General features: G+C 40.3%; 1 protein-coding gene across 3 annotated transcripts in view; it reads right to left on the bottom strand.

Annotated features, from left to right (window-relative positions):
- Positions 1-27,514, bottom strand: part of dtnbp1a (dystrobrevin binding protein 1a) — a 213,446-nt gene that overhangs the window by 156,913 nt on the left and 29,019 nt on the right. For all 3 annotated transcript variants that reach the window (XM_041184287.1, XM_041184290.1, XM_041184289.1), the window contains exon 5: positions 22,660-22,792. In XM_041184287.1, the coding sequence (XP_041040221.1) occupies positions 22,660-22,792 (133 nt within the window). The remainder of the gene's footprint in view (positions 1-22,659; positions 22,793-27,514) is intronic.

The raw sequence follows: 27,514 nt of genomic DNA, 5'->3' as shown, positions 1-27,514 counted from the left end.
AAATTGTTGCCAAAAGTTGATAAAAGGCTAGAACTGAAACATTTCTACAGGTACAGCATAAACAATTTGTTCAAGTTACACTGTAAATCAAACAGCACTGTTTCTCAAAAATCCAAGATACATGAACTGATCGAGGTTTAGAAAAAAAGACTTGTTGTAATGTAGGAAACACTGCAAGCAATATGTGCATAGCAAACTCCCACAAACAGCAATGTGATAATGACCAGGTTTTTTTTTTGTGTGATGTTGATTGAGGGATAAATACTAAGCAAGACACAAGGAAAAACTCCCCACAACCTCCCTGGTCTTCTTCGAAATAGTGCCACAGGATCTTATACATCCACCTGAGCAGGGAGACTTTAACATCTGATCCGAAATGCAGAACAACACTCCCTCAGTGCTGAAATAAAAAGCAAAATACTGAAATGCTGGAAATCTGAGATAAAAACAGAAAATGCTGGAAACACTTAGCAGGTCTGGCAGCATCTGTAGAGAGAGAAACAGAGTTAACATTTTGAGTCCATATGATTCTTCTTCAGAGCTGAAAAGAAGTAATATTTATCCCTGACCTATTTTATTACACACCTGCTCCAGCCACTTTCTTCAACATTATAACACCCACATTTCTAACTTCAACTCTGTAGACGTCATATGGACTCAAAATGTTAACTGTTTTTCCTTCTCCACAGATGCTGCTAGACCTACTGAGATTTTGCAGTATTTTCTGTTTTTGCTCCCAAGTACTGCACTAGAGTGACAGCCTTGATTTTGGTGCTCAAGCCCTGAAGTGGGATTTGAACCCAGAATTTTGAAACTAAGAGGCAAGGTTGCTACCAACTAAGCAACAGCTGACACTCAGTTTAGCTAGAATATCAAATTGCTGAAATAATTCAGAGCGTACCAACTCTTTGATGAATGGTTATTACTTATGTCTTTAAACACTCTACATTCAATAGTAGCTACTTTATAATTTTAATTCAATTTGAGCTATAAATATAATTACAGTAAACTCCATCGTGATTTCATTTACCCGTGCAAATCTGTTTGTGAATCCAATCGCAGTTCACACCCCTGAAACTTCGCTCAATCGCAGTTAAGAATGTAACAATCTGGATGCTACCAATTTAAAAACGTGAACCAAAAAACAAAAAGGCACTTGAGACACACAAACTTCTCTTTTTGCAGATCTTCGTGCTGTTGACAAACTTGCTGCTTCTGTGCTTCAAGGTAACACAGCTTGTCGAACCAGCAAAAAGCCACAAGTGCCACAGTGACATTTAAACAGCACAAATGCACAAAGGTTAATAAAGAACTTACTGTACCTTATAAAAATCTTCAGAAACCATAAAAAAACCACTTTGCCCTCTTGTCTTAAAAAAAAACACACTGCAAAAGTCCCTTCACTGCGCATATTCAATCTCCATGTGCATGGTGCATGTGGGTTGATGTGATTTACAGGATTCCACAGTAGTGCAGTATTTTGCAGTAAAATTACAAAACAGTGCAACACTTCACTAAAAATGTGAGCCCCAGCCAAGCAGGAAACATCCCAGGAAGGTGATGACACTTGAACAAAAAGTCACAATCCTAGATAGACTGCAAAATGATGCAAGTAATTCCATGTTAGCCAGGGAATATGCTGTGAATGAATCCACAATCAGGTACATTAGGTAGTCTGAAGAAAAAATAAGGGCCAGCGTTAGTGTTTCTGGTAGTTGTACTGCCAAGTTATATTTTGTAAGCAGGAGACCCCCCACACTTAGAGGAAATGGAGAAGTTACTCAACTTGTGTATAAAGCACCAGCATTACAGGACAACCCCAGTTAACGGTCCAATCATTTGAAACAAAGCCCTGAACTATACCACAACATAAACAGGGTTGTGCTGGTGACAATAAAGGTGGTGCTGAAGGTGCTTCCCCTTCTTTTTCCAAAGAATTCTCAGCCAGCACAGGATGGGTCAATCACTTTAAAAAGCGTTTCGAGCTGCATAATGTTAAGTTAGTGGTGGGGGCGGAGGGGGCGCTTCTGCTGACCTTGCAGCTGCAGGAGAGTTTCCCAAGGTACTGCAGGGAAACATTAAGGAGAGGGGCTACCAGGCAGAGGAGATCTTCAGACGAAGATCAGGCAGACGAAACAAGGCCTGTTCTGAAAGATAATGTCAAATAGAACCCACATTTCAAAAGAAGAAAAGACAGCTCCTGGGTTTAAAGCAGCAAAGGACAGATTGACACTTCTGCTGTGTGCCAACGTGGCTGGCTTTAAATGTAAACCAATGCTGGTTTATAGGTCAGAAAACACTCCAGCTTTCAAAGGGTAAAATAAATGTCACCTACCAGTCTTTTGGAAGGCTAACAGCAATGTCTTTGGTTATAGCAGCCGTATCTGAAGACTGGTTTGCCAATTGCCAAACGCCAGAGGTCTGCATTTATCTGAGGGAAAAGAACCTATCTTTCAAAGTCCTACTAATCCTCAATAATGCACCTGGCATCACACTCTCTTGCCAAGAACCATACAGATGTTGAAATTTTGTTTTTACCCCCCAAATACGATCTCACTTATCCAACCAATGGACCAGGGGAGTCATTGCCTCATTCAAGGCTTACTAAACCTGACGAAGTTTCAGCCATATCCTTCATCTTCTGGAAGCAGACCCTTCAGCCACAGCCCATGATTGCTGGAAGGATTTCAACATCCTCATAATAGTAGGCATAATTAAGGATTCATGGGACAAAGTTAGAGTTTCAACTATAAATGGCTGCTGGAAAAAAGTTTGGCCTGAGGTCGTGAATGATTTCACAGGGTTCTCCAATGTGGAAACTGAAGTGGCCACCAGGATTGTTGACTTGGCAAAATAAGTTGGTGGGGAGGGATTTAGACATCACCACAGCTGAAGTGGAGTTGCTTTAATCTCATCAAGAGGAGCTCTCTACAGAAGAATTGGTTGAACTGATTAGATTAAATGAGCCTAAACAGGAGTGGGAAGAGGAACCTAAAAAGGCCCAGTAGACAACTAAGATGATGGCAGATCTCATAAGGTCAGCCAAAGATTTGCAAAAACAGGCAACAGACCATGATACAAGCATGGAAAGAAGCATCGCCTTTTGTAGAGCAATTGACAGAACTAATGCTCCCTGCAAAGAACTTCACAAAATTGGAAAACAAAAGGCGAAGCTGTCAACAATAACATTGTTATTCTCATCTAAATCCTGCATCATCCATGTCACCCAGTCCATCGACATCCACTCTCAAGTATGGTACCTGTACTGTACAGTAGTAAGGTACAGTACTGTGATTTGCAAATTGTACTACAGGTACATACTGTACTGTATTCTGTAACTGAAAAGTTTTAAATTGTTCTTGTTTTCTTGTGTTGACAAAATTTCTTCAGTAAAATTATCAATTTAATCAAAAAATAGTTTTATTGACTCCATTGATGTAAAAATGTAAAATTTGGCGATGGCTGGAACATACCTAATTCAGTTCCATTATAAACTGCGCTCAGCATTCTCAATTTCATCCTTCATAAGGTCTTGTGGAAGTGGAACCCCCGTGAATGGTAGGAGTTACTGTATTTACATTAATGAAAAATAAGTTAAGATTGTTCAACATCATCAAAACATGAATGCTTGGCTCAGTACTTTGCAATTCTCTGAGCAGAAGTATTTTACATCAATTAATTCTGATTTGGTTTGTTTGCTCTCCAGCAATACCCTGAAGAGCAAAGTTAACCGTCGGCATTTTTCCTCACTTAACCATGGCCAAGAGTTTCTGCTTTAGACATAATTGGTGATCTGGCACTAAATGGAACATCGGGCTTAAGAGCAGCCATTCAACCCTTCGAGCCTGCTCCACCATTCAATAAGGTTATAGCTGATCTGGTTGTGTCTCAACTCCATTTTGCCGTTTGCCCCCCCCACCCCATAACTCTTGTCTCCCTTGTCTATCAAAAGTCTGGTCAACTCTGCCTTGAATAAATTCAATGACCCAACTTCCACTGCTCTGTGGGGAAGAGAATTTCACGTACCAACAGCTCTTTGAGAGAAACTTTTTTCCTCATCCCTGTCTTAAACAGTAGACCTCTTATTCATAAACTGTGTCCCCTGGTTTGAGTCTTTCCCAATGCACTCAAAATTGCGCTAATTTTCTAAAATGGCTCAAACCTTACTTCAGTATTGAACTCTGCACTATTGGAATGATATTAAGACTTTAAGAAGAGCACAACACAGATTCACTAACTAGGATGCTGCCTGATTTGAGGAAATAGAAATAAAAGGCAAATTTAAAGACTGGGCCTCTTTGTTAGAATAATGGCAATTATGGAGAAATACGGTAGAAATGTTTAAAATTACAAAAGGGTGAGGCCAGGTATATGGAAACAGACCGGGAGGCTTATTGGTAAAAGATTAAATGTAAGGAAGTTTGGCCAGCAAGCAAGATTAATTTATTTCAGCAAGTTGAGGTGCTCTGGAATTCACTTTCAAGATTAGTGGTTAAGGCAACAACTATCTAAGCATTCAAGGTTAGACTGGGTAGGTGGATAAAGGAAAATGTGTTGAAGGGATGTGGGAACAGGTTAAGTAAACATGATTATGACTTATAAAGGAGTTATTTTTATTGTGCTATCTTGTCATCATTAGTCCATTAAGAAATACTATAGTTCGCAGCACATAAGTTGACCTTCGAAACCTCGAAAAACCCTTCCAAACATGGGGATCAATTTATGTGCAGAGTATAAAATGTGAATCGCTGGTGTAGGCGGTCACCATTTTGAAGTGAGTTAAAAAAATGATATACTGGTAATTCAAATTAAATCAATGTGGCACGTTGTACTGAATTAATTCAACAAGGATACCTTTAACCACAATCAAAACTTCTTAAAAAAATGTCAAATGCGTTGGGGGCCGAAGGCAACGTAAAGTAATGCTGGCATTGAAGTCTTTCAGTGGTCACTGAGGGATCAATCTTCTTGATAATTTCATTTCATAAAGCAACTACACAAACTTGCTGTTCTTTGAAATCTTGCTGGGCTTGGGGTTTGATTTGGCCCACTTAATTGCATATATACGCATTGCATTTCTGGTGGCGATGTAACCATTCCGATGATTTTCAAGGACCTATCCCAACACATGCTTCTCAAGATCAGACCAGTGGCTGGTCCTGGTTTGCACTGCGCATTTAAATTCTGGGCATCTCCTTCAGAGTGGATTCCTTCTTCCATACTTTTCACTGACACCAAATTCCTTCCCTGCAGCAAAGTTATTTGACAAGATAGCAAATGTTACAAATTTTAGCTGAAAACCAGCTTCGCATTTCATTTCTTTTCCATTTCTGTTCGCCACATGCGGTCTGTTCTCTCTTAAATTCCCACCCATCATCTTGGCAACACAGCCCGTATCACCTGCTTGTGCCAACTTATATGGTTAGTAAAGCATGCATTTCTGAGGTGATCATGGCAAATACTCCTGTTATCTGGATTTTAGCGACTCCATGATGGCAAAAACACTCTGAAAATTAGGTCTTAGACTTTCCCAGAATTTATTTCCCATTAAAAAAATCTCACTCAAAAGACGATAAGAGAAATTGATAATAAAAAATGTCTATCCTTACTACCCAGTCCTGCATTCATAGCTCAAGCAAGAATTAAAACACAGCAAAACTCTAAAGATGTTGCTTTGCATCAACATCAGCTGCTTGGTAGGCTTAACACACACTGTATAATTGCAGCACCCTCTAGTGACAACTACAATTTAAACAGAAGCCTCCCCCAAAAAATAACTCTTATTCTGGACAATATTACAGAAAGGAGATTTTTAAAAATGCAACACACATTTGACAAACAAAATTACTCCTGTAATTGGTCTCATTGGGTCAGAGGTGGCAAGGCAAAAAGGCAATCCTCACTTCTGAGCATTCTTGCTTAAAGTGCATAGGTATGAACATTAGGTGAGGGCTCGCTCAGTCTCAGATGTATTACCCCCACCCCATACTTCAAATTGCTCATCAATAGTTACGCACAAATGAACAGTTGCTATTTACAAATATTACAGTAGGATCATGAGTCCCTGCCCAACTGTACTTGTCTTTGTGAGAGTATTTAATATGCATCAGTGTGAAGTAAAAAGGAATCAGAAAATACACAATGGAAAGACAATGAAAATGTAGCAGTGCAAAGGAACCCAAGATTTCAAATATCTAATTCCCTTAAAGTGCAATTGCAGGAAAATAAAGGCATAAGATGCTTGGATTTTAATTTGATAAATAGGGACATAGAGTTCAAGACTGAAGAGGTAATGATGAATTTGTAGAAAACATTGGTTAGGCCGGTGTTGTGGACAGGAGGGGTTTTAATTTAAACAGCCCTGATTTCTCCTCTCACCACCTGTCCATAAACAGAAAAGTGTTTTGATCTTTGGATTTCTCCCATTACGAGTGGTTCTGATTTATAAGTCCTCAGTTTTGGAGTGATCCAATGCTCTATTAATAACCTTGCAGCAAACTTGAGCAAGAGTAAAATCAGAGGGCTAGTTTATTTTACATGAGGAAGGGATGTCGCTATGTAACCCCAATATATTCACACAATAAAGGAAGAATAAGGGAAAGAAAGAGATACAGGGAAAAGACCACAGACAAAATAAGAACTGTTTCACAGGAGTCTAGAGTCCAGAGTCAAAAGTGCAATGGTGTATTCCTTTAGAGAGGTTAGCAGGCTAGAGCTGATGCGGGTAATCCGCTTTTCCAGTTGTGCTGACTTCCATGATGGGAGAAGCAGAGATGAATTAGCCTTGTAGCTGGTATTGGTACAGAAGTTCAGACATTCCAGTAGAAACAGTGTAGATGAAGTCCAGGCAATTTAAACCTAGACAGAGCTCTGGTTCTCTGCTGTTTGGTGATGTAAGTTGGCAGACAACCTTTGTTCATCTCCACAAGGCAATATTGTAGGGTCTAGCAGCTTGGGGGGTCATGTGACATAACTCCCACTTCTTCCCCTCTGTTTAGACAAAGGATGTATATTCCTGGTCTGGATTCTTCAGATGGCTAATGCTTTTTTAAAAATTCATTGATGGGATGTGGGCATTACTAACTAGGCCAGCATTTATTGCATATCCCTAATTGCCCTTGAGAGGTGAAGGTGAGCTGCCTCCTTGAACCGCTGCAGTCCATGTGATGTAGGTACACCCACAGTGCTGTTAGAGAGGGAGTTCCAGGAATTTAGCCCGCAACAATGAAAGAATGGCGATATATTTCCCAGTCAGGCTGGAGAGTGGTTTGGAGAACAACTTCTAGGTGACGGTGTTTCCATGTGTTTGCTGTCCTTGTCCTTTTAGATGGCAGTGGTCATCGGTTTAGAAGACACTGTCTAAGGAGCCTTGGTGAGTTCCTGCAGGGCATCTTGTAGATAGTACGCCCAGCTGTCACTGTGCATTGGTGGTGGGGGGAGTGAATGTTTCTGGATGGAGTGCCAATCAAGCAAGCTGCTTTGTCCTGAATGGTGTCAAGCTTCTTGAATGTCGTTGGAGCTGAACTCATCCAGACAAGTGGAGGGTATTCCATCACACTTCTGGCTTGTGCCTTGTGGATGGTGGACAGGTTTTGGGGAATCAGGAGGTAAGTTACTTGTCGCAGGATTCCTAGTCTCTTACCTGCTCTTCTGGCTACAGTATTTATATGGCTAGTCCAGTTCAGTTTCTGGTCAATGGCAACCCCCAGGGGATTCAGCAATGGCAATGCATTGAATGTCAAAGGGTGATGGTTCGATTCTCTCTTGTTGGGATGGTCACTGTGTGGCACGAATGTTGCTTACCACTTGTCAGTCCAAGCCTGGACATTGTCCAGGTCTTGCTGCATTTGGACATGGACTGCTTCAGTACCCGAGTAGTCGAGAACGTTGCTGAACATTGAGCAATCATCAGCGATCAGCCCAATTCTGACCATGACGGAAGGAAGATCATTGGTGAAGCAGCTGAAGATGATTGGGCCTAGGACACTACCCTGAGGAACTAACTGCAGTGATGCCCTGGAACTGAGATGATTGACCTCCAACAACCACAACCTTTGTGCTAGGTATGACTCCAACCAGCAGAGAATTTTCCTCCCAATTCTCATTGACTCCAGTTTTGTTAGGGCTCCTTGAGGCCACACTGTCAAATGCTACCTTGATATCAAGGGCAATCACTCTCACCTCACTTCTGAAGTTCAGCTCTTTTGTCCAAGTTTGAACCAAGGCTGTAATGAGGTCTGGAGCTGAATGGCCCTGGCAGAACCCAAACTGAGCGCAAATGAGCATGTTATTGTTAAGCAAGTGCCACTTGATAGCACTCTTAGTGACCACTTCCATCACTTTACTGATGATCGAGAGTAGACTGATGGGGTGGTAATTGACCAGGTTGAATTTTTCCTGCTTTTTGGGTGCAGGACATAACCTGGACAATTTCCCTCATTGCCAGGTAGATGCTAGAGTTGTAGCTGCACTGGAACAGCTTGGCTATAGGCGGGGCAAGTTCATCCATTAATAAGTTTAACAGAGAATTCAGGGTTCCTTTGTCCCCGCAGGCATATTGTCTCCATTGGCCAGAGCCCTGCCTTAGATATGTAAAGGTCTTTGTGCATTGCCTTGGAATTTGATTTCTGTAGTCATAGGGGGCATTCATGCCTGTTTAAAGATAAAGAGGTCCCTGCTGTTTCCTTTTGTGTAAGTTGTAGCTAGTCAGGCTTCAGTCTGTGTAAAGCTGCGTATTTAACATTTTCTGTTCTTATTTCAGATTTCCAGCATCTGCAATATTGTATGTTTGTGCTGATATGGATTGACTGGGTTGAATGGCTTTGTTGTAAAATAAATGTGCTTCTATGTAGTTTTCAGTATTTAATAATGACAATATAGCCAACACAGATATCTTGGGTAAGTGAAATTAGCTTGAGTTAAGACATACAGGCAGTCACATTTAAAAGTTACAAGAAAATGCGTTTGAGGAAAATCAACCAGTACAGGTAGATAAGGTTAAGAAAGTACCAGAAAGGGAATAAAATATACGGGTCAAAGAAAGGAGTAAATTTAGTGTAAAACTTTGAGAAAGTTCAGAAAATGTCATCTTTGGAGTAGCTATGTTCCCATATTGTGAAAGGATATCTGTTCAACACAACTGGCTGTAGGTAAAAACTTATATAAAGCTTATATAAAGGAGGGCACAGATTGGGATTTGTCAGGATTTGAATTCTGACCCACGCAAGGCATCCAGAGTTGAGAGTATACAATAGCTAGAAAGTTCTTAACTTATAAAATAGGAGTGCAAAACTTGGATCCATATGATGATAGAGCCACTGCCACAAAGTCAGAAGCCTTCCAAGTGGGGTGTAAAGTGCCTCCCATCGCTTCCGACGTGATCAGAACAACCCATGTTGACAGGACACTCGGTGTGTGCCAAGAGTATGCGACAAGCTTCCCAACTGATCAAATCGTATCATCAAACTGCCTTAACTGCTGATTTGATATGTGATTTGCACACTGGGACCATGCAGGATCGCTCAATGTGCTTGTTCGTCACTCACTGAAGAACGTCATATAGCTGCATGGTGGAGCCACAACTAGCATTATTTATAAAAACCAGGCATCCAATTTGAAGGTAAGGTGATTTACATTAACTTCTACAATTGCAAAGTCTCTGGAAGTACTTTGGAGTGTTTCCAAAGGTGTTATGGGAAGCTGCTGGATTTGACAGGGAGCATTATATTCCAGAAAGCCGGTCAGTGAAGGACAGAATTGGAGCCAATCTTTATGCACTTTTACAAGCATTTATTTATAGGCTTACGCATTACAAGTCTGCACTCTTTTGCCCAACATCCACAGCTTCAGTCTATTTATAGGGGCACAAGTGAATGCCCAGTTAATGTCCATCACTTGCACACATTTAAGCATAATTAATATACAATTAACAGAGGGTTGCTACATCCTTAGAGGGAATGAAGAGAATTTGGTGATCTGCCCGCACAAAGACTGCAACAGGTGGTGGGGGCTGCAGTTGCTGTGCCTCTGGATTGGCAAAACATCAGCAAGATAGAGCAGAGGCTGCTGAGAGAGAAAACTCCACTCAATGCTCCATGTCAAGTTGGAGTCTGACTCCTCAACATTCTCACACAGTGACAGGACGCTATCTGGCATGCCAGCCAATGTACCAAGCATCTTGGTGTGCACCCTCAGCAATGTCCTACACACTGTCCCAAAGAGCTCACCTGAATTCCCTGTAACAGAACTCATCAGTGACCTTGCTCTCCAGGGACCTGGCACATGAACTGTCCTTTCCCCCTGCCCTCATGCCTAATAACTTACCACATGGGGATTCCAACTTAATCAAAGCTGCGCACAGTGCCAGTCTCTGAAATGGGGGCTGCCAAGTGTCAGGTCAAGTACAGTAGTGCTGTTGTTCCTCTCTCTTTCTCTTGGGTGTGCTGTGGTTGGCCAGGTGGCAGTTCTTAGGTGCTGAAAGCAGAAAAATTAGAAAGGGGAGGTTTGGTGTGAGGAAGTGGAGCAGGTGGAGTGGAAAGCAAGAGGTCTGTGGTCACAACATATGCAGCTTGCACATCAACATCAGACAGGAATATACTGCAATTCTCCACATTCTAAATGATAGGGCTGCCACATGCTCTGTCACAACCGTCACATGATGCGGAAAACTAACTCCTCTACAGGGTTCAGGAGATGCAGGCATCTTCGTCCCCCATCATTTTGCTCTGCTCCCTTCTACTTTGTGCAAACTTGTCCTGCAAGAGAGGAGGAAGAATGTCTGTGACTGTGTTGCACTGCCTATGCAACTAAGTAGCTGGAGATAGCAGGGGAGCTATGGGAGCTGGTTGTGGGCTGGCAGCATTGGAATATGAGAGAAGGTGGGGTAGAGTATCTGCATATTAGGTCTGAGTCCTGAGCGCCAGGGAGTGCTGCTTTGAGTGATGAGGTTGTGGTGCCTTGAGCAGCAGGAGGGGTATGGGGTAAGTAACATCATGTGAAGATGCATTCACTGACTTTGACAAGCCATGTGAGGACATAAAACTCCATGTGGCACTGCTGTCAGGTCCTCAGGGCCAGCCTCCTTGTGTTACTTCCCTGACTACCTGCGCGCATTCCCTCTGAAGCATGGTCCTTGAGGGCTTCTTGTGCGCCCCCCCTCCCCCCGAAACATTGCCTCTCTCTTCCTGTTGACCTTCATCACCACTAAGGCCTCTAGTGCTATATCCGTGAACCTAACAGCCCTCCCCCTTCCTGGTGCTCCATTTGTGCAGCTCCTACATGTCCAGTGTCAGTACAGGTGGCCAGCAACAGACTCTTCCACTGAGTGCAGCTCCACTTCAAGAAGGGAAACTCCTAAGAGGAGCCAGTTGGCTGCACTATGTGCTATCAATGCATGCTGCTCAACTTTCTTGAACCAAAGGCACACCATCTGGTATGGTTAAGAGGCTTTTTCCCATTTTGCAGCTTCTATGTAAGTCAAGTCATGTGACTCACATGGACAAATATATCTGCATGTCAAAACAATTTCTTCTCTCCTATACAGATTATAGGTTCCATTAACAAACAGAATTCTGAGGAACAGTGTAAATCGCTATTTAAAAAGGCGCTGCTTGATCAAAGACAGTCTGAATGAATTTGTTAAGATCACATATGACCAAGATAAAAGCAAAATACTGTGGTGCTGGAAATCTGAAATAAAAACAGAAAATGCTGGAAAAACTCAGCAGGTCTTCTTGAAGAGTCTTCTGGACTCAAAACATTAACTCTATTTCTCTCTCCACAGATACTGTCAAACCTGCTGAGTTTTCCCAGTATTTTCTGTTTTTATATCACGTATGACTAACTTGATTAAATTTTTTGAGGAGGTTACATGAAGGTTCAATGAGGGTAGTGTGTTGGATGTAGTCTACGTGGATTTTGGCATGGCTGTTGACAAGGTCCCACATGGAAGACTGGTCAGAAACATAACAACCCATGGCAAGTTGGATCCAAAGATGGCTCAGTGGCAGGAAGCAAAGTGTAAGAGTCGTCGGGTGTTTTACTGACTAGGAGCCTATTTCCAGTGGGGCGCCACAGGGCTTAATACTTGAGCCCATGGTTTTCATGGTATATCTCAATGGCTTAGACTTGGGTGTATAGTACGTTATTAAGAAGCTTGCAGATAATACAAAAATTGGCCATGTGGTTGACAGTGAGGAAAAAAAGCTGTAGACTGCAGGAAGATTTCAATGAACTGGTCAGGTGGGCAGAAAAGTGCTCTATCTTGCCGGTCTTGGGCCCAGAAGCAAACTCTCCCTGATCCAGCAAAACTGATCAAGGCATCAGGGAGTGGAGGGTTTTGGGGATAATTGGACAAGGAGAAGGCAGAGATCACCAGTGAGAAAAATTACAAATGCATCATCTAATATTTTACATAACCCATGATATTGTCTCAACCTTTTCCCTTTACAGTGTTTGACATTTTCTTTCTTTTCTCGCTTTTTTGTTCTGACCTTAGTTTTTTCAGATTGCCGGCAGACTATCCCCATAGACAATACATTTTTGTTTCTATTGCCTTGACTACATTCCTATATTCTTCCATTGGTTAAACAGCATTCTTCATTTTCCTTACTGCAGTTTAATACAATAGTCATTGCGAAATGTCACAATTCCTTAATCTCAGGTGTGTCACTACCTAAACAAGATACCCATCGCAAATAAAAAATAAAGCAATGGATTTCAAACATGACGTGGATCCCATCAAATACTGATAACAGTCTTTCAAATTTAAAGTGGAAGTTCTCTAAAGAGGATTAATACAATCACTTTAGTGATCATCTTTACAAGTACACCATAACAGAAATTATGTGCTTAGACATTTGCTGACATTACAGACCCTCTAAGGTCTAGGACCTTAATCTGAATACCTACAAATATATTGCAGATCTTTTCTATTATGGTTTAGATTTCATTCAGCTCTGGCACTTGCGGCACCGGAGGGAATCAGTTCCCAATAATGAACAGAATTTCCACTTTCAGTTTGAAGCTATTTTACAGTTCTCTTAGGGGCATTGGAAACTAGAAAATTGAACTCAAAAATGCTAAGCAGGCTAATAGAAGCTGAGCGTGATGTACTAAAATGAGCCAAATTCATACATTCAATGAATCAGAATTTGTTTATTGGGATAGACTTGTTTGTGCTACCATCTGCCCAGCAATGGGAAAGAAACAGAAAATTAAACAAAAATGAGGCCATGAAAAGCAGGAATAAAGCATTTAAAAATAGGCTACTCAAAAGAATAAGTAGCAGAAACCTTAAGAATCAAGAGAGACACAGAGGAACAGATCAATGGGACAGGGAGAAGATAAAGACTCAAAATAAAGCTGAAAATGAAAATAACCAAAAATGTAAAGGAAAAGTAAATGAAAACAAAATAAAAAAGACCCAGAATACAATTTGTGAATTTATATATAAACAATGTTTTTCTACAAGTCATATAAGTGGGATTTTTGTTTACCTGAAGATGTTTTACATACTTTACTACACAGTATTACAGTATTGTAACATTTCACCTGCATGGTATGTTTGGGATTTTGTTTCAAATTACATCATGACTTTGCTATAATGTTACATTCAAGATGCTAAGTCCTAATCGAATACAACATTCATGACATTAATCAGCGGACGTGAAGCTGTGCGTGGTGGGTGGCCTTCGTGCTTTGAACTTGTAATTAGCTTTCCAAAAAGACAGTTAATTACAAGACCTATTTATGTGAAATTCTGTAACTTTAAAATAATGGAACAGTTAGCTAATGTGTTCATTTCACTGAGATGTATCTTGGGTGCAGGAAGCCACTCAAGGGGTGGGAGAAAAGAGGAGGAGTAGACCATATGGCCTGTCAAGCCTGCTCTACCATTTAATACGGATCATGGCTTATCTTGGGCTTCAGCTTCACTTCCCTGCCCGGTCCCCATATCCCTCGATTCTGAGTCACCAAAAATCCATCTATCCCAGCCTCAGATGAATTCAATGATTGAACATCCGCAACTCTTTGGGGCAGAGAATTCCAAAGATTCACAACCTTTTAAGTGAAGCAATTTCCCCTCATCTCAGTCCTAAACAATTGGACCATTCCCCTGAGACTGTGCCCCCTTGTTTTAGAAGACCCTACTACTGGAAACAATCTCTAAGCGTCTACCCTATCAAACCCCTTCAGAATCTTGTATGTTTCAATGAGGCTGCCTCTCATTCTTCTAAGCTCCAAAGAAAATGGACCCAGTTTGCTCAGCCTCTCATCACAGGACAACCCCCACATCCCAGGGACCAATTTAGTGAGCCTTCGCTGTCCGTACCTGATACAAGTTTATCTTTTCTTAAATATGGAGGCCAAAACTGTACAAGTACTCCACATGTGGTCTCACCAAAACCCTTTACAACCCCAGCAAGACTTCTTTATTCCGGTACACCAATTCCCTTGCGATAAAGGCCAACGTGCCATTTGTCTTCCTAATTGCTTGCTGAACCTGTATATTCACTTTTTGCATTCCTTGTACGAGCATACCCAAGTTTCTTTGGACATCGACAGTTATGTTTCTCGCCTTTTAAAAATTATTCAAATCTTCTAGTTAAAAGGAATGTAGCTGTAATAGGAGACAATACAGTTAGAGGGGTAGATAGGGTTCTCTGCAGTCGACAGCTTGAGTCCTAAAGGCGGTGTTGCCAGTCCTGTGCAACACCATGGAGCGGGAGGGGAGATCCACGTAGGTACCAACTGCATACTAAAAGGTTCTGCTAAGGGAGTGTGAGCAGCTAGGGGATAACTTAAAAAGCAGACACAAGGATAATAATCCCTGGATTACTACCTGAGCCAGCAGAAAATTGGCCTAGGGTAAATGAGGTCAGAGAGTTGAATGTGTGGCTCAAAGACTTATGTGGGAGAAATAGGTTTTGCTTCTTGAAGCACTGGTACCAGTACTGGGGGAAGAGGGAGCTGTATTGTTGGGACAACCTTCACCTGAACCACGAATCGCATAACTAAGACCATACAGAGGGCTTTGAATCGTTTGGGGGGTGGGGGGGCAGGGGTGGACGGTGGTCACACGAGGGAAGATTTAGAAAGTTAAAGAGAAAGGACAAAACAGTAGTGTGGGGAGTGGCTATTGAACAGGGTCATCAGAGTCAACTAATGAGCTTTTAACAAAAGAATAAAACATGTATTAAACAAGAAAAGATTAACTATATTACAATACTCCTTCACCCACAACTATACCTTTACAGATAAAAACAGATTTGTAAGAACACAAGTTACAAACACTATCTTATACTTCAATGCTCACAGGGGGTACACAGACTATATACACCTATGGCAACCTGTGGTCAGACATACCACACTTCAAAACCAAGTGACAGATGTCACTTCAACTAGATGCTATAGATCTCTCCACAACTCCCGAGACACTTGTCACACCGTGACCCAATCAGTCTCGCTGAACTCCATCTTTCACACAAGTGTTTCCAATCTCCACTCTCCAAGGACTCACTTTGGAATCTTCTCCCAAATCGACGCTCTCTCTCAGACGTCTCCCGAAAGGGTTCACCTTCAGGGTTTTGAACTCCCCTTTTGATGTTCCTCTCCCCTGGATCACCACATGCATTCAAGCTGTCTCCCATGCACACTCTCTAGCCGACTCAGCTGTCAACAGTACACCACTGTTTCCCATGCCCATAGCAAAGGGTTACAGTTCTTCAGTTGTCTCTTTGGACCTTCTTGCCTCTTGCAAGCTGTTCTCACTTTAAAACTGCCTTCTGCAGCTTCTGTCGATTTAAATCTGTAAGCTTGGAGCCTTTCTCTCTGCCCCTCACTCTTAACTTCACTCAACAGGACCTTTTCCAGGTTGCTGTCCTTCCTTCCTTTGACTAGAAGGTTTTCTTTAGACTTTCCCTTCTTCTATTTCCCTGGATTTTTGGGGTTTTTCCTTAGCTTGGGACTAGCTATCTGTCCCTCTTGCTCCAGTCTCTCTCCGGCAGCTACTTTCAACCAATTTTAACTTGGGACTGGTTATCTGTTCCTTCTAGGTTGCTTCTGCTTGACAGCTGTCTTCAAAACTTCTGAACTCCAACAGCTTCCAAATCAAACTGTTGTTTCTAGCTTTTGTGCGTGTGTCTTTGGGAAGGACTTGCCTCTCTGGGCCCTTTTTGCTAGGCAAAAGCACTGCTTTCCTACTCATATTTGCTTAAGTTAAATCATAAGCTCTCATTAGAAATGCAAGCACCTTTTTAAAGTGAAACTAAAACACCATTTGACCTTTCTTAACACATAGATACAGAAATAGAAATCAAACTTAAACTTTAAATTTAAAACTCATTCCTAGCACCTACAAATACCAATATAACTCAAGTAAACTATCTCTATTTCCTAACACAGTGTGTGACAGGAAGAGACAGAGTTTACAAATACAGGACTGCACCAGCAAATAAGGTCAGAGTAGGGAAAATGGTAAAAGGCAAAACTAAAGCTCTTTATCCGAATGTTTGAAGCATTTGTAACAAGATGGATGAATTGATAGTACAAATAGAAATAAATGAGTATGATATAATAACCATTACAGGGACACGGTTGCCATGTGGCCAAGGCTGGGACCTGAACATTCAAGCCTATTTGACATTTCGGGAGGAGGAAAGGCAAAGGAGGCAGGGTAGCTCTGTTAATAAGTAATGAGATCATTACAATAGTGAAAAGTGATCTTTATTCAGAAGATCAATACGAAGTATCAGTTTGGGTGGAAATAAGAAATAGCAAAAGAAAGGAGTCACTAGTGGGAGTGGCTCTCGGCCCCGAAACGGTAGCTACAAAGTAGGACAGATTACGCATCCAGAAATAATAGGGGCTTACAAGAAAGGTACTGAGATAATCACGGGTGGCTTTAACCTTCATACCAATTTGAACAAATCAAATTGGCAATGTAACCTGGAGGATGAGTTTATAGAATGCAGTCAGGTGAGTTTCTTAGAACAATACATACTGGAACTTATCAGATACCAGGTTATTTTGGGCCTGGTAATGTGTAATGAGACAGGATTAAGTAAAGACCTCATAGTAAAGGATCCTCTAGGTAAGAGTGATCATAATATGATGGAATTTCGCATTCAGTTTGCGTGAGAGAAATGTGGACCCATAACTAGTGTTTTAAATTTAAAAAAGGCAATTACAAGGGTATGAAGTCAGAGCTGGCTACAGTAGGTTGGGAAAATAGGTTAAAAGATAAGACGGTAACGATGTAGAGGCAGGCATTTAAAGGGAAATTTCATAACTCTCAAAGATATTTTCCAATGATGAAGAAAGACTCCACCAGAAGGACTAACTAAGGGTGTTAAGGATGGTATCAAAATGAAAGCAAGTGCATGCAATGCTGTGGAGATTAGTGGTAGGGCAAATGATTGGGAAAGTTTTAGCAACCAGAAAAGGATGACTAAAAAACTAATTAGGGAGAAATCGGGGCATGAGAGAAAAGGTGCAAGAAATATAAAAGCAGACAGTAAAAGCTTCTACAAGGATATAAAAAGGAAAAAAGTAGCTAGGTGAGCGTTGGTCCCTTATAGGGTGAAACTTGGGAACTAATAATAAGAAATGAGGAAATGGCAGAGGCTTTGATCAAATATTTTGTATCACCTTCACAGTAGAAGACACAAAAAGCTTCCCAAGAATAACTGAAAATCAAGAGACAAAAGGGAGGGAGAAACTTAGAACAACCACTATCACTAGAGAAAAAATAATGGGAATACAAACGGGACTTAAGGCTGACAAGTCCCCTGGACCTGATGGCCAGCATCCTTGGATATTAAAGAGGTTGCAGAGAAAGTAGATACATTGGCTGTAATATTCTAAAATTCCCTAGATTCTGGAAGGGCCCTGGTGGTTGGAATACTGTAAATATAACACATCTGTTCAAGAATAGGAGACAAAAAGCAGGAAACTATAGGGCAGTTAGCCTAGCGTCTGTTATTGAAAAATTGCTGGAATCTATTAGAAATTTGTAAAATCAGGCTGAGTCAACATGGCTTTGTGAAAGGAAAATTTGTTTGACAAATTTATTAGAGTTCTTTGAAGATGTGACAAACAGGGTGGATAAAGAAGAACCAGAAGAACCAAAAGGCATTTGATAAGGTGCCACATAAATGGTTACTAAACAAGTTAAGAGCATATGGTGTTGGGGTGATATATTAGCTTGGATAGAGGATTGGCTAACTACAGGAAACAGAGTCAGGATAAATGGGTAATTTTCAGGTTGGCGAACTGTAACTAGTGGAGTCCCACAAGGATCAGTACTGGGACCTCAACTATTTACAATCTATATTGACTTAGATGAAGGGACCAAGTGTATTGTAGCCAAATTTGATGATGACACAAAGATAAGTGTAATACAAAGTCTGCAAAATGATATAGATAGGTTAAGTGAATGGGCAAAAAATTGGCAGATGGAGTATAATTTGGAAAATGTGAGGTTGCCCACTTTGGCAGAAAGAATAGAAAAGCAGAGTATTATTTAAATGGAGGGGCACATGCAGGTACAGCAAGTAATTAAGGTAAATGAAATATTGGCCTTTATTGAAAGGAGTTTAAAAGTAGTTAAGTCTTGCTACAACTATATAGGATATTGGTGAGAGCACAACTAGAGCACTGTGTATATTTTGGTCACCTTGCTTAAGGCATGACATACTTGCTTTGTAAGCAGTTCAGAAATACACTGGGCTGATTCCTGGGATGAAGGGGTTGTCTTGTGAGGAAAGATTGAGCCTATAGTCATTGGAGTTTTGAGGAATTGAAATCTATTGAAACAAAAAAGATAGTGACGCGGCCTGACACGGTAGATGCTGAGAGGATGTTTCTCCACTTAGGGACAACTAGGGGGCAGAGTTTAAAAATAAGGATCTCTCATTTAAGATGGACATGATGAGGAATTTCTTCTCTCAAAGTCATTAGTCTTTGGAATTCTCTTCCCCAGCATGCAGTAAACGCTGGATCATTGAATATATTCAAAGCTAAATTAGATTTTTGATTAACAAGGGTTTTGGGGGAGAAGTCGGAATGCGGGGTTAAGGCCACAGCCAAGAGCAGCCATGGCCTTATTGACTGACAGAGGAGGGTCCAGGGGCTGAATGGCCTACTCCCGCTTCCATTTATGTTCCTATGTCATCCTTTGCTTTCAATTAATGCTGCTTAATCAATATTGGGTTAATCAAAAAAAGGCACATTTTCCCCACATTGATTCATTTCAGGTCTTTCCAATAGGAGAATGAGTATGAGCTCAGGCATCCTGCAGCAGAAAATACAGTGCCACCTAGCTCAACATCAGGTAACTCGAAGTGGGCTTTTGCCCAGAGATGTCAGTAGAATTACTGTTTTATTCATTTTGCATCAAATGAACAGCAATAGGATTTGGTAGATCTCAGAAAACTGTTCTGTCCATTTTGTATAAAATGCACCAGTTTGCAGTTTACAATCTTGCGTAATCCCACTAGAATATTCTTCAATTTGTGTTCCGTCAAGAGAATGAGTTTGCAGAATATGCAAAGTTACAGTAAATTATGATCCCAGAAATCATTTAGCTAGATACTGGGCAGTAAAGATGCATTCTGCTTTGTGTGCACTTATAGGAGTGCCTGGCAATACTGAGCCAGAGAGAACGTATAGCACAAAACTGAAAATCTTTGAACTATCAACCACCATATTTGTCAATGAATAATAAAAATATTGGAAAACTATGTGTGCTGTCAACCCTCTAACATGTTTTACACTAGAAAAAGTGCCACTTTTTTGGATGGCTTCTAATAAATCAAGTGCTATCCTTAGACTAACAACAGGTCCTGTGGAATTTCTCTGTGCTGGCTGGTTTAGCAATTTCCTGCTGTTACACATTAAAATATTAAAATAATGAATTTTTGCAGAAGGAGTTTTCTGACCACTTTGTTTAACACAAAATAAAGAGTAAATTATGCAAGTTAAACTGCACTTTAAATTCACACCTTACAAAACAAGGGGGCAGAACCTTAATCAGAGCTTGGTCATTCAAGGGCGATGTTCACATAGTGTAAATCTGGAATTCTCTCTGACCAAAAAAGCTGTTGAAGCCAAGTTAAATGCAAATTTCAAAACAGAGTTTGATAGATTTGTGTTAGGTATGGGTATTAAGGTGGCTAAATGCAGTTAACATACAGGTTAGCCATGATCTAATTTAGTAACAGGGGATGCTCGAGACACCAAATGGCCTACGCCTGCTCCTTGTTCCATTTCCTTTGCAGCTTTCAAACTTCCAACACATTCCCTCCAAACTTCCAACAACTGACTATTGTATAATAAAGCTTTTGAAAAATAAATGTATTAAACAGAGTTTCTGCATTGAGTATTCGAGCTATTTTGATACAAAAAAAATCTTACTTAACCCAAAAATCAAATATTTAAATCAATTCAAGCCTCTTTCTGAAAATAAACAATATCAATATTTTTTCCATCTACAAGCAATTCTTCATTCATTTGGACAAAGAATAAGGAACCAATTCTCTTTTCAACTCTGTCCCATTTCAAATTTACACCAGCTATATCAAAATTCAGCACAATGCCATTTTATGAAATTAATTCCACAATATTGTATGAATGCAATTTCATAGAGACAAGAGCAACAATTTAATGTCAATCTACAAAAAGTGGGGGACCTGGCAAAGTACATCTCTCTAACAAAGATTTCCTTTTGCATCAAATGCAGCCATAACAATTTACGTCCACTTATCATGGAAGTACGAGTTATAATTGGGCTCAATCCAAGAAATACCTCTAGCATTTCCTTATGAATGTAAGTGATCAGATAAAGGCAAAGTCAAACAATCCAAATTCAACGTTTCAATCTTTAAACTGATGTTCTGTTTTGTATCATGCCAGGAATTCAAACCACAAAAGCCAAAAATAAACACACAAACCTCTGATGAAACAACTAGGAATCAGGTGTGTAATTACCAAATAAACTTGTGTAAAAGTTGATCCCCTGATTTTTGGCCCAAAAAAGACACTATTTTGCATATACCTCATGTAAGAGTCAACCCTAGCTTTAAGTCAACTGAGAAAACCGAGTGGCAAGTTGGTTTACATGGTGTCTTAACACCAAGATCACAATGCAGAGCTATATTTACGAATGAGAACATAAGAAATATCCTCTGTCAGCTTATTTATTGAATAGCCATAGGTCAGACATACACTAAGGGCCCATTTATAACTGTTGGAACCATTGCATAAACATAAGTGGGCAAACCATTCACAACTCAAATTACAAAATTGCTGGTATTAAATATGAATATAAGTCCCAATAGACCAAAAGCAAATTCTTGCTCTATTTCTGCAGTCTACAGAACCAAAGGGCATCAATAAATCAGAAAATACATAACTTTTCCCAATCTGTGATCCAAGGACCCTCCCCCCAATACAATAAATGTCTTTCATCATTATACTCATGTACATGCCTACTGAAGATGAGGTTTCCCAAATGCAGTTTGTACTTTTTTTTATTCTATCATGGAACGTGGGCACTGCTGGCAAGGCCAGCATTTGTTGCCCATCCCTTATTGCCCTTGAACAGAGTGGCTTGCTAGGCCATCTCAGAGGGCAGTTAAGATTCAACCACATTGCAGTGGGTCTGGAGTCAAAAGTAGGCCATCCAGTTAAGGAAGGCAAATTTCTTCTGATAAAGGAAATTAGTGAACCAGATGGGGTTTTACAACAATCCATGATAGTTGTCATGGTCACCATTACTGAGACAATTCCAGGTTTATTATTAATTGAACTTAAATTCCACTAGCTGCTGTGGTGGGATTTAAGCCCATGTCCCCAAAGCATTAGCCTTGGCCTCTGGATTAATAGTCCAGTGACATTGCTACTACACCACCACCTCCCCTAATTTTGATTCAGTATTTCAGAATTGATTGTGTTTAATGAAGCCCAAACAAGTGATATTTTCTTAAATCTTGGCCATTGGCCACATCATCATCCTCAATTAAATCCACCTTTCTGTAGTAACTTATATTGTCCTCCCTCTACAGAATGAACGCTTGTTAAAAGTCAAAAATGATTTTGGATTTGAGGAGCATTTGCACAAATGATACAGGCATACCATTAAATACCACTGGTCAGGATCTCACTCAATCCAGAGTATAAAATGAACCTAGGTGCTTGCACAGGCCCCAATGGCATTTAGATTGGCAAAGAGATAGAGGCTTGGGTATTCATGGCAGCCTCAAGCTTCACACCATAGTTTCAAAGATTATTCAATGAGATTCATGAGCAAGTGAGTAAAACTAGGAAACTCACCTTTTCCCTCAAGAAAGCCACATTACAATTGTCTGTTTCAATAATAATGAAGTTGTCCAGAGATGGGAATATTCAGGAATGTTTACATTCTTTCAAACTGCAACAGGCTGCTTTTCAAATGGTTTGAAGTGGCAACCATGACAATTAAGCCTGTAATATTTATATTTTAAAACTCCAAATTATGTTTGCAAGATAATTTTACTTGCATTCTTACAATAAGTTTCACAACCAAGCATCACAGAATACATTATCACACCATGAAAGAAAAGCAATTATTGGGTTCTACCATCATCTTTGATTTAATTGAAAGAGAAAAACTGCACTCACCAAGTCTGGATGTCAGGGTGTCCAGGCCTACTAACAATGCTGGAATTTGGTGTAGCTGTTCCTGCAGCTCAATCAAGTGGTTCCTTTTTTTCTCCCAGTATGCTGACAGTACCACCACTTTGCCATCTACGGCCTGCAACATTGTGAACCAATAAGTAAATCCAGATGAAAATACATTTAAAAACAAGTAATAATTCAACTATGCTCTACGTGAAATTCAAATTACTAGATGATTTAATTTTATTGGTGTTAAATTCCTGCACGTCCTAGTTTAATGCCTTTACTGCGGCATTAAACAGCTTAATTTAAATTATCTTCAGTGTAGAAAATAACTGATCAGCAGGCTGTATTGTTAAGTAGTGCTGGCCTACTAATGTCCTCTGAACTGGTTATTCCCCATGTTTTACAATTGTTATCGACAAAACTGTCAAGTGGCGTGAAAGTGTACACATTGCCATTTGTTGCTAAATCCTCAAATTTAGTTGATGTTGCAATTAAATTGCCTTCCAAAGCACAACATATCTACAAGTGATACAGGTCAGCATAAATTTCAGTAAATAAATATTTAGGCTTAAAAAAATTGCAAAAGCCAGCAATTTAATGTTGCAACAGCCTGTCTGTACAAGCACACTAGTACACAATGGTAGAACTAGGGTACACACACATGAGCCCCAACTTCCCCAACTTAGCCACACCATTAAGCTAAGATACTGGTAGAGACTAGGTTCTTCACCATAAAAAAGGGAGACAAACAGCAAGTCACACAGGCAGTGCTCAATTATTTTTTTGAAAAAAGACTTGCATTTATACAGTATCTTTCACGACCACAGGACACTCCAAAGCACTTTACAAGCAGTGAAATGCTTTTTTGAAGTGTAGTTACTGTTGTAATGTAGGAAACACGGAGTCAGTTTATGCACAGAAAGCTCCCACAAACAGCTAAGTGATCATGACCAAATAATCTTTGCGATTATAAGTGCTGTGATTAAAAGATAAATATTGACCAGGAAACTGGGGATAACTCCCCTGATCTTCTTTGAAATAGTGCAATGGGATCATTACCATCCACCTGAGAAGGCACATGGGCCTGGGTTTAACACCTCTTCCAAAAAAAATGGCACCTCCAACAGAGCAGACTTCCTTCAGTGCTGCACTGGAATGTCAGCCTTTATTTTTGTGTTGAAGTCCTGTAGGAGAACATGAACCCACAACAATCAACTCGAAGGCAAGAGTATTACCAGCTGAACCAGAGCTTATAATGATCACTTTGGCAAGCAGACACAGACTGTTTGTAAAAGAAAGGACTCTTATGTAGTCCTTTTACATATGTAAAATTTATGTCGTGCTTTTCAGGGGTAGAGGCCATGGATAGAGGGTTGGCTAACGAACAGGAACAGAGTCGGGATAAATGGGTCACTTTAAGGTCAGCAAACTGTAACTCGAGTGCCAAAGGGGATAGTGCTTAGGCCTCAGCTTTTTACGATCTATATTAATGGCTTGGATAAAGAGTCAAATTGTATTGTAGCCACATTTTCTGAGGAGGAGGCAAAGAGTCTGCAAAAGGAGATAGATAGAGGTTAAATGAGTGGGCATAAAAAATGGCAGATGGAGTACAATGTGGGAAAATCTGAGGTTGTCCACTTTGGCAGGAAGAATAAAAAAAATTATTATTTAAACAGAGAGGGACTGAGAATTCTGCAGTACAGAGGGGTCTGGGCAGCCCTGTACATGAATCATAAAAAGCTAGCATGCAGGTTCAGAATGTAATTTGGAAGGCCAATGGAATATTGGCCTTTACTGCAAGGAGGGGTTGAGTAGGGATGTCTTGCTACAGCTATACAGGGCATCGATGAAACAGTACCTAGAGAACTGTGTAGAGTTTTGGTCTCCTTATTTGAGAAGGGGTATACTTGCATTGGAATAGTTCAGAGAAGCTTCACTAGGCTGATTTCTGGGATGAAGGGGTTATCTTGAGGAAAGATTGAGCAGGTTGGGCCTATACTCATTGGAGTTTCGAAGAATGAGAGGTGATCGTATTGAAACATAAGAGATTTTGAGGAGACTTGACAGGATATATGCTGGGAGAATGTTTCCTCTCGTGGGGGAAATCTAGAACTGGGGGCAGAGTTTAAAAATAAGGGTTAATGTTTTGAGTCCGTATGACCCTTTTTCAGAGCCCTGAAGGGTCGTACAGACTCAAAACGTTAACTCTGTTTCTCTCTCCATGGGTGCTGTCAGACCAGCTGAGTTTTTCCAGCATTTCCTGTTTCTATTTCAGATTTTAGCATCTGCAATATTTTATTTTTTATCTTAGTGCTTAATTCACTACCACTTCTCTTCCAGGAATGCCTACCTTGAAGAAGTACTGCTCTTCTTTCTGACAGGATTTCGGTTGGTCTCTTTCGCCCCGTTCACCTTCATTGCTTTCCATTTCACTCCTGGTGTTCGACAAGGTGCTTACCAAAACTCGCTAGCCGTATTTCCTTCCTCAGCAACTGCCTCTGTCTCAGACTTACCCCACATGGATTTCAACTGAAGTTCCATCCTTCATGTTTCAAATTCACCCAAGATCACAGGGATCTCCGGGACATAAAACGTTCCTCAGACTGCTGTTCTCGCTGCATCGTGAGATCCACCACTCAGTGCCATGCGCCGCCATATGAACACATTCGACCTCTCCTTCCAGCAGCACCGACTCATCCGATCTCAAAGCTGTCCTTGTCCCCAGTTTCATTTCATTCTTTGTCTCATCCAACACCTTAACAAAAAACTTTTTCTCTTCCTTTCAGGTGCTAAAGAACTAGCTCTGAAGAGTCACACAGGCTTGAAACGTTAACTCTGTTTCTCTCTCCCCAGATGCTGTCAGGCCTGAGGTTGTCCAGCATTTTCTGCTTCTATTTCAAGTTTCCAGCATCCATAGTATTTTCCTTTTAAAAATAAGAGGTCTCCCATTTAAGATGGAATGAAGAGGAATTTCTTCCCTCAGAGGATTGCTAATCTCTGGAATTCTCTTCCACAGACAGCAGTGGAGGTTGGGTCATTGAATATGTTCAAGGCTGAATTAGACAGATTTTTGATCGCCAAGGGAGTTACTGGTTATGGGGGATAGGCAGGAAAGGAGTTAAGGCCACAATCAGATCAGGCATGATCTTATTGAATAGCGGAGCAGGCCTGATAGGCCAAATGGTCTATTCCTGCTTCTATTTCTATGATCTTATATTTCCTAATTACAACAGTGACGACAGGTTAAAAAGTACATTAATGGCTGAGAGTGCATTGTGATGTTGTGAGATCGTGAAAAGCACTATATAAATTTTACATATGTAAAAGGACTACATAAGAGTCCTTTCTTTTACAGTCTGTGTCTGCTTGCCAAAGTTATCACTTGTTAAGGCAGCTTGCATAAATTGAGTTTACCAATCATCCATGCAAGACATTTTAATGGATAGATAAAGATAATACAACGTACAACAAGTGCACCACCTATGATCTAAATCGAAATGCTTAAACAAAAACATAGGTGATGACACAGGAGCATAAAACAACAGTGTAGGCAGCCACTAGATGGAGCAAATGCTATTTTAAAAATCATATTGCAGAATGTTGGTTAATACATGTGCTGATTGCTGGCTGCATGTTGAAATACAACAATTGTGACAGAGTCTAAAACTCAGCATGGATGTTCATTTGTTATTAAGCTTCAACTATTTCAATGACTATTTCCATATGCCATTACAACAACATACAACGACAACTAAAGATGATTGAAAAAAATCATTGTACTAATTTTCTAATAAACTGTAGTCTACTATAACGCCAATAATTTTGGAAGGTCCTCTTCTCAGCACTTGATACCAAGCGTGACTATTATTTTTGATAGCATCCTTCACAGTTCAGATCTTACACTTCAGAATGTAAAAGTAGAAAAAATGAGTGTTTTGTGTGTTCTGGAGCCAGCAACTGGCAAACACTCGCTCTTTGATTTGCCCTGACTAATTATTAGTTACAGAACATAAGTCTTTGTGACCTACTTGAACACTGACCCACCTAAACTGTATTGATGCATTATTCAGCTTATTATCTGATTGATCATAAGCAATGCTACAAGGGCATGCTAGCCAACTAGAATTATGTCAAAGGCATTTGATATTTAAATGGGAATATCCTAGATAATCAATTATAACTTTGGAACCATACCAGGATTTCTGAATCAAAACTAATAAACTTTGTCTGTTTGAACATAGAATAAGGTAAATATTCAGTTGAAAATAATTAAATAAATTGCATTTATAGAGGCAATTTTATGACCTTTGGTCATTCCTAAAACAGTTTATTTGAAGTACAGTCACTTTTGTAATGTAGGGAATATGGCAATTATTTGCATACAGCAAAGACTTATGTTCTGTAACTAATAATTAGTCAGGGCAAATCAAAGAGCGAGTGTTTGCCAGTTTCTGGCTCCACTTTTGTAATGTAGGGAATATGGCAGTTATTTGCATACATCAATTTCTCGAACAGTCTGGTTATTCTGTTTTAGGTGTTTTTAAAATAATAAACACTGGCCAATAAACTGGCATTACATTCCTAATCATCTTCACATAGTGCCAAGGGTCCTTTACAGCCAGAGGGCGGACAGGACCTTGGTTTAACATCTCCCCAACAGTACAGCACTGAACTTTCAGCCCAGCTTATGCGTTCAAGTCTCTGTAGCGGGGCTTAACCAATGACATTCTGATTGAGATGCGACAGTGATGTAACAGCCACAGCCAAGACCCATTTTAATTCATTTATATATTAAAATGGAAATCTCCTGCCAAAAATTAGATTCTCAATTTTCTTGCAATAATTGATTCAG

This window comes from Carcharodon carcharias, chromosome 3 (assembly GCF_017639515.1).
Source record: "Carcharodon carcharias isolate sCarCar2 chromosome 3, sCarCar2.pri, whole genome shotgun sequence".
In the NCBI taxonomy this organism is placed as follows: Eukaryota; Metazoa; Chordata; class Chondrichthyes; order Lamniformes; family Lamnidae; genus Carcharodon; species Carcharodon carcharias.
The sequence above is the reverse complement of the archived record's forward strand: the minus strand, read 5'-3'. Positions and strand labels throughout refer to the sequence as shown.